Genomic DNA, 14,668 nt, shown 5'->3' with positions numbered 1-14,668 from the left:
ACACTCTTCTGCTCAGGAGAACACACACACCGCCACACTCTTCTGCTCAGGAGAACACACACCGCCACACTCTTCTGCTCAGGAGAACACACACACCGCCACACTCTTCTGCTCAGGAGAACACACACACCGCCACACTCTTCTGCTCAGGAGAACACACACACCGCCACACTCTTCTGCTCAGGAGAACACACACCGCCACACTCTTCTGCTCAGGAGAACACACACCGCCGCACTCTTCTGCTCAGGAGAACACACACCGCCACACTCTTCTGCTCAGGAGAACACACACCGCCGCACTCTTCTGCTCAGGAGAACACACACCGCCGCACTCTTCTGCTCAGGAGAACACACACCGCCACACTCTTCTGCTCAGGAGAACACACACCGCCACACTCTTCTGCTCAGGAGAACACACACACCGCCACACTCTTCTGCTCAGGAGAACACACACCGCCACACTCTTCTGCTCAGGAGAACACACACACCGCCACACTCTTCTGCTCAGGAGAACACACACCGCCACACTCTTCTGCTCAGGAGAACACACACCGCCACACTCTTCTGCTCCGGAGAACACACACACACACCGCCACACTCTTCTGCTCAGGAGAACACACACACACACCGCCACACTCTTCTGCTCAGGAGAACACACACCGCCACACTCTTCTGCTCAGGAGAACACACACCGCCACACTCTTCTGCTCCGGAGAACACACACACACACCGCCACACTCTTCTGCTCAGGAGAACACACACCGCCACACTCTTCTGCTCAGGAGAACACACACCGCCACACTCTTCTGCTCAGGAGAACACACACCGCCACACTCTTCTGCTCAGGAGAACACACACACCGCCACACTCTTCTGCTCAGGAGAACACACACACCGCCACACTCTTCTGCTCAGGAGAACACACACACACACCGCCACACTCTTCTGCTCAGGAGAACACACACCGCCACACTCTTCTGCTCAGGAGAACACACACACCGCCACACTCTTCTGCTCAGGAGAACACACACACCGCCACACTCTTCTGCTCAGGAGAACACACACCGCCACACTCTTCTGCTCAGGAGAACACACACACCGCCACACTCTTCTGCTCAGGAGAACACACACCGCCACACTCTTCTGCTCAGGAGAACACACACCGCCACACTCTTCTGCTCAGGAGAACACACACCGCCACACTCTTCTGCTCAAGAGAACACACACACACCACACTCTTCTGCTCAGGAGAACACACACACCGCCACACTCTTCTGCTCAGGAGAACACACACCGCCACACTCTTCTGCTCAGGAGAACACACACCGCCACACTCTTCTGCTCAGGAGAACACACACCGCCGCACTCTTCTGCTCAGGAGAACACACACCGCCGCACTCTTCTGCTCAGGAGAACACACACCGCCGCACTCTTCTGCTCAGGAGAACACACACCGCCACACTCTTCTGCTCAGGAGAACACACACCGCCACACTCTTCTGCTCAGGAGAACACACACACCGCCACACTCTTCTGCTCAGGAGAACACACACCGCCACACTCTTCTGCTCAGGAGAACACACACACCGCCACACTCTTCTGCTCAGGAGAACACACACCGCCACACTCTTCTGCTCAGGAGAACACACACCGCCACACTCTTCTGCTCCGGAGAACACACACACACACCGCCACACTCTTCTGCTCAGGAGAACACACACACACACCGCCACACTCTTCTGCTCAGGAGAACACACACCGCCACACTCTTCTGCTCAGGAGAACACACACCGCCACACTCTTCTGCTCCGGAGAACACACACACACACCGCCACACTCTTCTGCTCAGGAGAACACACACCGCCACACTCTTCTGCTCAGGAGAACACACACCGCCACACTCTTCTGCTCAGGAGAACACACACCGCCACACTCTTCTGCTCAGGAGAACACACACACCGCCACACTCTTCTGCTCAGGAGAACACACACACCGCCACACTCTTCTGCTCAGGAGAACACACACACACACCGCCACACTCTTCTGCTCAGGAGAACACACACCGCCACACTCTTCTGCTCAGGAGAACACACACACCGCCACACTCTTCTGCTCAGGAGAACACACACACCGCCACACTCTTCTGCTCAGGAGAACACACACACCGCCACACTCTTCTGCTCAGGAGAACACACACACACACCGCCACACTCTTCTGCTCAGGAGAACACACACACCGCCACACTCTTCTGCTCAGGAGAACACACACCGCCACACTCTTCTGCTCAGGAGAACACACACACCGCCACACTCTTCTGCTCAGGAGAACACACACACCGCCACACTCTTCTGCTCAGGAGAACACACACCGCCACACTCTTCTGCTCAGGAGAACACACACCGCCACACTCTTCTGCTCAGGAGAACACACACCGCCACACTCTTCTGCTCAAGAGAACACACACACACCACACTCTTCTGCTCAGGAGAACACACACACCGCCACACTCTTCTGCTCAGGAGAACACACACCGCCACACTCTTCTGCTCAGGAGAACACACACACCGCCACACTCTTCTGCTCAGGAGAACACACACCGCCACACTCTTCTGCTCAAGAGAACACACACACACCACACTCTTCTGCTCAGGAGAACACACACACCGCCACACTCTTCTGCTCAGGAGAACACACACCGCCACACTCTTCTGCTCAGGAGAACACACACACCGCCACACTCTTCTGCTCAGGAGAACACACACCGCCACACTCTTCTGCTCAGGAGAACACACACCGCCACACTCTTCTGCTCAGGAGAACACACACACACACCGCCACACTCTTCTGCTCAGGAGAACACACACCGCCACACTCTTCTGCTCAGGAGAACACACACCGCCACACTCTTCTGCTCAGGAGAACACACACCGCCACACTCTTCTGCTCAGGAGAACACACACACCGCCACACTCTTCTGCTCAGGAGAACACACACCGCCACACTCTTCTGCTCCGGAGAACACACACACCGCCACACTCTTCTGCTCAGGAGAACACACACACCGCCACACTCTTCTGCTCAGGAGAACACACACACCGCCACACTCTTCTGCTCAGGAGAACACACACACCGCCACACTCTTCTGCTCAGGAGAACACACACACCGCCACACTCTTCTGCTCAGGAGAACACACACACCGCCACACTCTTCTGCTCAGGAGAACACACACCGCCACACTCTTCTGCTCAGGAGAACACACACACCGCCACACTCTTCTGCTCAGGAGAACACACACCGCCACACTCTTCTGCTCAGGAGAACACACACACCGCCACACTCTTCTGCTCAGGAGAACACACACCGCCACACTCTTCTGCTCAGGAGAACACACACACCGCCACACTCTTCTGCTCAGGAGAACACACACACCGCCACACTCTTCTGCTCAGGAGAACACACACACCGCCACACTCTTCTGCTCAGGAGAACACACACCGCCACACTCTTCTGCTCAGGAGAACACACACCGCCACACTCTTCTGCTCAGGAGAACACACACACCACCACACTCTTCTGCTCAGGAGAACACACACACCGCCACACTCTTCTGCTCAGGAGAACACACACCGCCACACTCTTCTGCTCAGGAGAACACACACACCGCCACACTCTTCTGCTCAGGAGAACACACACCGCCACACTCTTCTGCTCAGGAGAACACACACACCGCCACACTCTTCTGCTCAGGAGAACACACACCTCCACACTCTTCTGCTCAGGAGAACACACACACCGCCACACTCTTCTGCTCAGGAGAACACACACCGCCACACTCTTCTGCTCAGGAGAACACACACCGCCACACTCTTCTGCTCAGGAGAACACACACACCGCCACACTCTTCTGCTCAGGAGAACACACACACCGCCACACTCTTCTGCTCAGGAGAACACACACACCGCCACACTCTTCTGCTCAGGAGAACACACACACCGCCACACTCTTCTGCTCAGGAGAACACACACCTCCACACTCTTCTGCTCAGGAGAACACACACACCGCCACACTCTTCTGCTCAGGAGAACACACACACCGCCACACTCTTCTGCTCAGGAGAACACACACACCGCCACACTCTTCTGCTCAGGAGAACACACACACCGCCACACTCTTCTGCTCAGGAGAACACACACCGCCACACTCTTCTGCTCAGGAGAACACACACCGCCACACTCTTCTGCTCAGGAGAACACACACCGCCACACTCTTCTGCTCAAGAGAACACACACACACCACACTCTTCTGCTCAGGAGAACACACACACCGCCACACTCTTCTGCTCAGGAGAACACACACCGCCACACTCTTCTGCTCAGGAGAACACACACCGCCACACTCTTCTGCTCAGGAGAACACACACCGCCACACTCTTCTGCTCAAGAGAACACACACACACCACACTCTTCTGCTCAGGAGAACACACACACCGCCACACTCTTCTGCTCAGGAGAACACACACCGCCACACTCTTCTGCTCAGGAGAACACACACCGCCACACTCTTCTGCTCAGGAGAACACACACACACACCGCCACACTCTTCTGCTCAGGAGAACACACACCGCCACACTCTTCTGCTCAGGAGAACACACACCGCCACACTCTTCTGCTCAGGAGAACACACACCGCCACACTCTTCTGCTCAGGAGAACACACACACCGCCACACTCTTCTGCTCAGGAGAACACACACCGCCACACTCTTCTGCTCCGGAGAACACACACACCGCCACACTCTTCTGCTCAGGAGAACACACACACCGCCACACTCTTCTGCTCAGGAGAACACACACACCGCCACACTCTTCTGCTCAGGAGAACACACACACCGCCACACTCTTCTGCTCAGGAGAACACACACACCGCCACACTCTTCTGCTCAGGAGAACACACACACCGCCACACTCTTCTGCTCAGGAGAACACACACACCGCCACACTCTTCTGCTCAGGAGAACACACACCGCCACACTCTTCTGCTCAGGAGAACACACACACCGCCACACTCTTCTGCTCAGGAGAACACACACACCGCCACACTCTTCTGCTCAGGAGAACACACACACCGCCACACTCTTCTGCTCAGGAGAACACACACACCGCCACACTCTTCTGCTCAGGAGAACACACACACACACCGTCAACACACAAAATATTATTATAATGTAAATCATCAGTTCTCTCTGTGAATATACAGTAAAGTGTAATTTACTCCAGTCTTCAGTGTCACATGATCCTCCAGAGATCAGTGTTATTAGGGGGAAATAAATACAAGAAATCAATACTTTTATTCATCAAGGATTAATTAAATTGATCAAAAGTTACAAAAGATTCTATTTCAAATTAATGCTGTTCTTTTGAACTTTCTATTCATCAAAAAAATCCTGAAAAAAATTGTACAGAACTGGTATAATAATCATAAATGTGTCTTGAGCATCAGATCCTCATATTACACTGATCTCTGGAGGATCATGTGACACTGAAGACTGGAGTAATGACTGGAGTTGATCACAGGAGTAAATTACACTTTACTGTATATTCACAGAGAGAACTGATGATTTAAAGTGTTTCACAATATTACTGTTTTTTATAAACTAAACACAACCTTGGTGAGCAGAAGAGACTTTTCTTTTAAACACATTAAAACCTCCCCGACGCAAACGTTTGTCAGGTAGTGTGTGTGTGACGGAGACGTTTGTCAGGTAGTGTGTGTGTGATGCAGACGTTTGTCAGGTAGTGTGTGTGTGACGGAGACGTTTGTCAGGTAGTGTGTGTGTGACGGAGACGTTTGTCAGGTAGTGTGTGTGTGACGGAGACGTTTGTCAGGTAGTGTGTGTGTGACGGAGACGTTTGTCAGGCAGTGTGTGTGTGACGGAGACGTTTGTCAGGCAGTGTGTGTGTGACGGAGACGTTTGTCAGGCAGTGTGTGTGTGACGCAGATGTTTGTCAGGTAGTGTGTGTGTGACGCAGACGTTTGTCAGGTAGTGTGTGTGTGACGCAGACGTTTGTCAGGCAGTGTGTGTGTGACGGAGACGTTTGTCAGGTAGTGTGTGTGTGATGCAGACGTTTGTCAGGTAGTGTGTGTGACGCAGACGTTTGTCAGGCAGTGTGTGTGTGACGCAGACGTTTGTCAGGTAGTGTGTGTGTGACGGAGACGTTTGTCAGGTAGTGTGTGTGTGACGGAGACGTTTGTCAGGTAGTGTGTGTGACGCAGACGTTTGTCAGGTAGTGTGTGTGTGACGGAGACGTTTGTCAGGCAGTGTGTGTGTGACGCAGACGTTTGTCAGGTAGTGTGTGTGTGACGGAGACGTTTGTCAGGTAGTGTGTGTGACGCAGACGTTTGTCAGGTAGTGTGTGTGTGACGGAGACGTTTGTCAGGCAGTGTGTGTGTGACGCAGACGTTTGTCAGGTAGTGTGTGTGATGCAGACGTTTGTCAGGTAGTGTGTGTGTGAGACGCAAACGTTTGTCAGGCAGTGTGTGTGTGACGGAGACGTTTGTCAGGCAGTGTGTGTGTGACGGAGACGTTTGTGTGTGACGGAGACGTTTGTCAGGCAGTGTGTGTGTGACGCAAACGTTTGTCAGGCAGTGTGTGTGTGACGCAGATGTTTGTCAGGTAGTGTGTGTGTGACGCAGACGTTTGTCAGGCAGTGTGTGTGTGACGGAGACGTTTGTCAGGTAGTGTGTGTGACGCAGACGTTTGTCAGGTAGTGTGTGTGTGACGGAGACGTTTGTCAGGTAGTGTGTGTGACGCAGACGTTTGTCAGGTAGTGTGTGTGTGAGACGCAAACGTTTGTCAGGCAGTGTGTGTGTGACGGAGACGTTTGTCAGGCAGTGTGTGTGTGACGCAAACGTTTGTCAGGCAGTGTGTGTGTGACGCAGATGTTTGTCAGGTAGTGTGTGTGTGACGCAGACGTTTGTCAGGTAGTGTGTGTGTGACGCAGACGTTTGTCAGGTAGTGTGTGTGTGACGCAGACGTTTGTCAGGCAGTGTGTGTGTGACGGAGACGTTTGTCAGGTAGTGTGTGTGTGACGCAGACGTTTGTCAGGCAGTGTGTGTGTGACGGAGACGTTTGTCAGGTAGTATGTGTGTGACGCAGACGTTTGTCAGGTAGTGTGTGTGTGACGCAGACGTTTGTCAGGCAGTGTGTGTGTGACGGAGACGTTTGTCAGGTAGTATGTGTGTGACGGAGACGTTTGTCAGGTAGTGTGTGTGTGACGGAGACGTTTGTCAGGTAGTGTGTGTGTGATGCAGACGTTTGTCAGGCAGTGTGTGTGTGACGGAGACGTTTGTCAGGTAGTGTGTGTGTGACGGAGACGTTTGTCAGGCAGTGTGTGTGTGACGGAGACGTTTGTCAGGTAGTGTGTGTGACACAGACGTTTGTCAGGTAGTGTGTGTGTGACGGAGACGTTTGTCAGGTAGTGTGTGTGTGACGGAGACGTTTGTCAGGTAGTATGTGTGTGACGGAGACGTTTGTCAGGTAGTGTGTGTGTGACGGAGACGTTTGTCAGGTAGTGTGTGTGTGATGCAGACGTTTGTCAGGCAGTGTGTGTGTGACGGAGACGTTTGTCAGGTAGTATGTGTGTGACGGAGACGTTTGTCAGGTAGTGTGTGTGTGACGGAGACGTTTGTCAGGTAGTGTGTGTGTGACGGAGACGTTTGTCAGGTAGTATGTGTGTGACGGAGACGTTTGTCAGGTAGTATGTGTGTGACGCAGACGTTTGTCAGGTAGTGTGTGTGTGACGGAGACGTTTGTCAGGTAGTGTGTGTGTGATGCAGACGTTTGTCAGGCAGTGTGTGTGTGACGGAGACGTTTGTCAGGTAGTGTGTGTGACACAGACGTTTGTCAGGCAGTGTGTGTGTGACGGAGACGTTTGTCAGGTAGTATGTGTGTGACGCAGACGTTTGTCAGGTAGTGTGTGTGTGACGCAGACGTTTGTCAGGCAGTGTGTGTGTGACGGAGACGTTTGTCAGGTAGTATGTGTGTGACGGAGACGTTTGTCAGGTAGTGTGTGTGTGACGGAGACGTTTGTCAGGTAGTGTGTGTGTGATGCAGACGTTTGTCAGGCAGTGTGTGTGTGACGGAGACGTTTGTCAGGTAGTGTGTGTGACACAGACGTTTGTCAGGTAGTGTGTGTGTGACGGAGACGTTTGTCAGGTAGTGTGTGTGTGATGCAGACGTTTGTCAGGCAGTGTGTGTGTGACGGAGACGTTTGTCAGGTAGTATGTGTGTGACGGAGACGTTTGTCAGGTAGTGTGTGTGTGACGGAGACGTTTGTCAGGTAGTGTGTGTGTGATGCAGACGTTTGTCAGGCAGTGTGTGTGTGACGGAGACGTTTGTCAGGTAGTGTGTGTGACACAGACGTTTGTCAGGCAGTGTGTGTGTGTGACGGAGACGTTTGTCAGGTAGTGTGTGTGTGACGGAGACGTTTGTCAGGTAGTGTGTGTGTGACGGAGACGTTTGTCAGGTAGTGTGTGTGTGACGGAGACGTTTGTCAGGTAGTGTGTGTGTGACGGAGACGTTTGTCAGGTAGTGTGTGTGTGATGCAGACGTTTGTCAGGTAGTGTGTGTGTGACGGAGACGTTTGTCAGGTAGTGTGTGTGTGATGCAGACGTTTGTCAGGTAGTGTGTGTGTGACGCAGACGTTTGTCAGGTAGTGTGTGTGACGCAGACGTTTGTCAGGTAGTATGTGTGTGACGGAGACGTTTGTCAGGTAGTGTGTGTGACGCAGACGTTTGTCAGGTAGTGTGAGTGTGACGCAGACGTTTGTCAGGCAGTGTGTGTGACAGAGATGTTTGTCAGGCAGTGTGTGTGTGACGGAGACGTTTGTCAGGTAGTGTGTGTGTGACGGAGACGTTTGTCAGGTAGTGTGTGTGTGATGCAGACGTTTGTCAGGTAGTGTGTGTGACGCAGACGTTTGTCAGGTAGTGTGTGTGACGCAGACGTTTGTCAGGTAGTATGTGTGTGACGGAGACGTTTGTCAGGTAGTGTGTGTGTGACGGAGACGTTTGTCAGGTAGTGTGTGTGTGATGCAGACGTTTGTCAGGCAGTGTGTGTGTGACGGAGACGTTTGTCAGGTAGTGTGTGTGACACAGACGTTTGTCAGGCAGTGTGTGTGACGCAGACGTTTGTCAGGTAGTGTGTGTGTGACGCAGACGTTTGTCAGGTAGTGTGTGTGTGACGGAGACGTTTGTCAGGTAGTGTGTGTGACGCAGACGTTTGTCAGGTAGTGTGTGTGTGACGGAGACGTTGTCTGTTACCCAGAGTGCTTCAGGAACGGGGCTGGCGTTCATCGTGTTCACGGAGGCGGTGATCGAGATGCCGGGGTCGCAGGTGTGGGCCGTGCTCTTCTTCATCATGCTCTTCAGCCTCGGCCTGTCCTCTATGTTCGGGAACCTGGAGGGGGTCCTGACGCCGCTGCTCGACCTGCACGTGGTGCCCGGCTGGATGCCCAAGGAGATCTTCACAGGTGCGACACCTGACACACCGCCGTATGCTAATGAGGCTGCCGTATGCTAATTATGCTGGACTTATGCTAATGAGGCTGGCCGTGTGCTAAAGGGATAGTTCACCCAAAAATTAAAATTAGCCCATGATTTACTCTCGCTCAAGCCATCCTAGTGTATATGAGATTTATGATGGACAGATGCACTTTTATGATGGACAGAGGCACTTTTATGATGGACAGAGGCACTTTTATGATGGATAGATGCACTTTTATGATGAACAGAGGCACTTTTATGATGATAGATGCACTTTTATGATGGACAGAGGCACTTTTATGATGGATAGATGCACTTTTATGATGGACAGATGCACTTTTATGATGGATAGATGCACTTTTATGATGAACAGAGGCACTTTTATGATGGACAGAGGCACTTTTATGATGGATAGATGCACTTTTATGATGGACAAATGCACTTTTATGATGGATAGATGCACTTTTATGATGGACAGATGCACTTTTATGATGGATAGATGCACTTTTATGATGAACAGAGGCACTTTTATGATGGACAGAGGCACTTTTATGATGGATAGATGCACTTTTATGATGGACAGATGCACTTTTATGATGGACAGATGCACTTTTATGATGGATAGATGCACTTTTATGATGGACAGATGCACTTTTATGATGGACAGATGCACTTTTATGATGGACAGATGCACTTTTATGATGGACAGATGCACTTTTATGATGGACAGATGCACTTTTATGATGGACAGATGCACTTTTATGATGAACAGAGGCACTTTTATGATGGACAGAGGCACTTTTATGATGGACAGATGCACTTTTATGATGGACAGAGGCACTTTTATGATGGACAGATGCACTTTTATGATGGACAGATGCACTTTTATGATGGACAGATGCACTTTTATGATGGATAGATGCACTTTTATGATGGATAGATGCACTTTTATGATGGACAGAGGCACTTTTATGATGGACAGATGCACTTTTATGATGGACAGAGGCACTTTTATGATGGACAGATGCACTTTTATGATGGATAGATGCACTTTTATGATGGACAGATGCACTTTTATGATGGACAGATGCACTTTTATGATGGACAGAGGCACTTTTATGATGGACAGATGCACTTTTATGATGGACAGAGGCACTTTTATGATGGACAGATGCACTTTTATGATGGATAGATGCACTTTTATGATGGACAGATGCACTTTTATGATGGACAGATGCACTTTTATGATGGACAGATGCACTTTTATGATGGACAGATGCACTTTTATGATGGACAGAGGCACTTTTATGATGGACAGATGCACTTTTATGATGGATAGATGCACTTTTATGATGAACAGAGGCACTTTTATGATGGACAGATGCACTTTTATGATGGACAGATGCACTTTTATGATGTATAGATACACTTTTATGATAGACAGATGCACTTTTATGATGGATAGATGCACTTTTATGATGGACAGATGCACTTTTATGATGGATAGATGCACTTTTATGATGGACGGATGCACTTTTATGATGGATAGATGCACTTTTATGATGGATGATAGAGACAGGATATTTTTTTAGATAACTCAGATTGTGTTCGTCTGAAAGAAGAATGTCATATACACTAGGATGGCTTGAGGGAGAGTAAATCATGGACTAATGTTCAGTTTTGGGTGAACTGTCCCTTTAATGCTATGCTAATGCAGGACTGATCTGTGCGCTGAGCTTCCTGGTGGCGTTGATCTTCACGCTGGGATCTGGGAACTACTGGCTGGAGATCTTCAACAGTTACGTGGGATCCGTCCCGCTCCTCGTCATCGCCTTCTTCGAGATCATCGGCGTCGTGTGCTTCTACGGGATCAAGCGGTAGGACAATTCATCAGTTCATTCTAAAGACAGCATTGCCATCAATAACAATCATTAAAAGCAGTTCGGCGGAAAAAGTTGGTGGTCTTAACAATAGATAAACATGATTTTTGATGGTCAAGTCATGTGACCATGATTGAAATGTGAACTTATTAAAATAAATTCTTGAAATATGAACTAATCTCAATATTTGAGCTCCCAGGGTTTGAGTCTCAGATGTTTTGTGACTGTGTGTGTGTGTGTGTGTGTGTTCCAGCTTCAGCGATGACATCGAGTTCATGACGGGACGCCGGCCGAACCTGTACTGGCGCGTGTGCTGGATGGGCATCAGCCCCGTCATGCTGCTGGTGGTGCTGGTGGCCTACGTCGCGGTGCAGGTCCAGACGCACCCCACCTACCCCGCCTGGAACCCGCAGTATGTGAGTCGCTAACAGAACCGGCTCATCCTGCTTATCCCTGCAGGACCACCGGCTCCAGACGCCATCAATGCCACTCACTGCGCTTTATATGAGAGCAGCTGCTCATTTAAACCGGTTACGGGTCAAGGGGGACTTTGTTAAGCAGGGTGGGTCTTAAAAACCAAGTTAAAGCACTAAACATTAAAAGAAAACATTAACATTAAAAAAAAAAAAAAAACATCCTAAAATTACATCCTAAATAAAAAATTAAAAAATTAAACACAGAATATTAAATTAAAATCTTAAAAATGCTAGATTAAAATTATTTTAAAATAGAAAAAAACAAACATACCAATATTAAATCATATAATCAAAAGAAATTTAAATCATAAAAAGCTTATTTAATTTTCTTAAAATGCAAAAGACTTACTAAAATTAAATCATAATTAAAATAAAAAACAGCAATAAAAGCAAAATGAATGATCTTAAAATGCCAAATACTTACTTCAATTAATCATAAATATAAAATGAATATGAATAATTGTAAAATAAAAAACAATTAACCAGACAATTTGATTAAATCATAAAAATGCTAAATTAAAATTATTTTAAAATACAAACCACGTACTAAAATTTTATTATAAAATTCAACTTAATAATTGTAAAAAAATTAAAATTAAAAATAAAGCATAAAAGTGCATAATTATTTAAAAATACAAAACAAACATACAGATTTTAAACCATAAAATTAAAATGAATATTTAAATAAATAAAAAAACGAATTAAATGGAGAAAATTAAATCATAATAAAAGTAAATTTAATGATCTTAAAATGCAAATACTTACTCAAATTAAATAATAAATATCTAATTAAAATTAATAAAAAAATTTAAATAATAAAAGAATATTTAATTAAATCATAAAAATGCAAATATAAAATGACTTTAAAAACAGACAGTAATGGATGTCTGACTGTGCACTCACCCGTGCAGGAGAAGTTCCCGGAGCCGGAGGTGAAGCCGTACTCGGACTGGGTGTTTGCCGTCTGTGTGTTGCTGAGCTCGGCTCCTGTGCTCTCCATCCCCGCCGTGGCCGTTTACAGGCTCGTCCGACGGCAGACCAGATCACCGACGGGACACAGCTACCCGAACCCCTACAGCAACCAGAACCAGAACCAGAACCAGAACCCCTACAGCAACCCGGCCTTCACAGCCGACGAGCGCATCCAGACCTTCAAAGCGCTGTAGAAGAGCTGATCTCATCAACGCATTGGGTTTATCGTGCAAATTATACACTAAAATTAGTTTTTACGTGCATATGATACACACTTTATTGTCCCACACCACTAATCCTAAAAAATGTGTTAAATCATTGAAAATCTAATTAAAATAAATATCAAAATAAATCTAAAATATTATAAAATTAAAAAAACAAAACTATAACATATAAAATGTTAAATTAAAATAATTTTCAAATTAAATCATCATAAAATCTAAAACTTTTAAAATAAAAACAAATCAAAGTAAAACATATTTTACTGGTTTAGCTTCATGTCATGTGACCATTAGACGACATCAGAGAACCGTGAACAATTCTAGAAACACGAACAAATCTCAATATTTGAGTTGCTAGAGAATACCCGAGGGGGTTATGGTGCGTATCATAGTCCTGTAAACACTCATGTTGGCGTGTAAGTGCACGATAAACCCATCGTGTGCTATAGATCCCCACACACTCCGTCTCACGGTCTAAAGCTCGTCTCAGTTCAACAACACGAGCCCGAGAGAGAGCTCAGCATAACTTCACCGCATCTGTAAATTATTTAAATTACTTAAAAAAATATTAGTGACAAATGTCTGTCCTGAAACTACGGGGAAAAACACATCAATGACTCTTATTCTGCAAAATCACACGGACAATACGAAACTGAGGTGTAAATATCATCTTTACAAAACTCAAAATAGTGATTTAATTTTTTTAAAGTGATTTTTATTTTTTTATATGTATATATACACACAAATATTAAGTGTGATATATACATACACACACACACATATATAATGTGTGTGTATATATGTAATTTTATAAATGCTGCTACATATGTTTAAATGTATAAATATATATATATATACATACATACACACACACATATGCATTATATATGTGTGTGTGTGTATATATATATATATATATATATATATATATACGGTATATAAGATACTTGCTACATGTATATGAATATGTATAATTGTATAAATGCTTGTAATGAACAGTGAGTTGGAGTGCAGATTAATGTTTTGCAGGTAAAAGTCCCTCGGACACAAACATCATCATATATCCGTCATCTGGTCACACATTACAGTGAGTTCTGCATCTCCATAACCTCGTCCGCATCCCGATCACAGATGAGACCGGGTTAGTCAGTAACCAGTAACCAGTGTTTACAGCCGTATAATCTGAAGCTCGTCATGTGCGGAAGCTCTTTACATTTCCAGAAAACCATTTAAAGATCATTGCGCGAGTTTACAAGCAAAAAACCCTCAGAACTGTTTTCCAGAATCGCCTGATATACAGTCATAATATCCCTTTTTATTGTATATTCTGCGGCGGAAACGAGCTCATAATAACGGGAGTGAATCCTGACCTGTCAATCACTCGTTCACTGCGGGGAAATGTCATGTTTGATAAACAGAGGAGATTATTAATATATAAACAGTGCATTTCTTCTGTTGTAAACATGTTAACCATCGTCTGCTCTGATTCAAATCTGTAAATTACATTAAACAAGTGAACAGAGCAATAATTACAGTACATACATTATATATATATACACATAAGTGCTGTAATTATAGCTC

At 47.0% G+C, this 14,668-nt stretch overlaps 1 protein-coding gene across 1 annotated transcript in view; it reads left to right on the top strand.

Annotated features, from left to right (window-relative positions):
* The window catches only part of slc6a18 (solute carrier family 6 member 18), a gene marked incomplete at its 5' end in the record, with an annotated part of 29,142 nt that extends 15,243 nt beyond the window's left edge, over positions 1 to 13,899 (top strand). Inside the window, 4 exons of the mRNA XM_079589845.1 lie at positions 9,321 to 9,525; positions 11,256 to 11,415; positions 11,672 to 11,834; positions 12,806 to 13,899. Of these exons, the coding sequence (XP_079445971.1) occupies positions 9,321 to 9,525; positions 11,256 to 11,415; positions 11,672 to 11,834; positions 12,806 to 13,060 (783 nt within the window). The 3' untranslated portion in view covers positions 13,061 to 13,899. The remainder of the gene's footprint in view (positions 1 to 9,320; positions 9,526 to 11,255; positions 11,416 to 11,671; positions 11,835 to 12,805) is intronic.
* Between the last annotated feature and the right edge of the window lie 769 nt (positions 13,900 to 14,668).

This window comes from Phoxinus phoxinus (assembly GCF_949152265.1).
Source record: "Phoxinus phoxinus genome assembly, chromosome: 19".
Classification (NCBI taxonomy): Eukaryota; Metazoa; Chordata; class Actinopteri; order Cypriniformes; family Leuciscidae; genus Phoxinus; species Phoxinus phoxinus.
The sequence above is the reverse complement of the archived record's forward strand: the minus strand, read 5'-3'. Positions and strand labels throughout refer to the sequence as shown.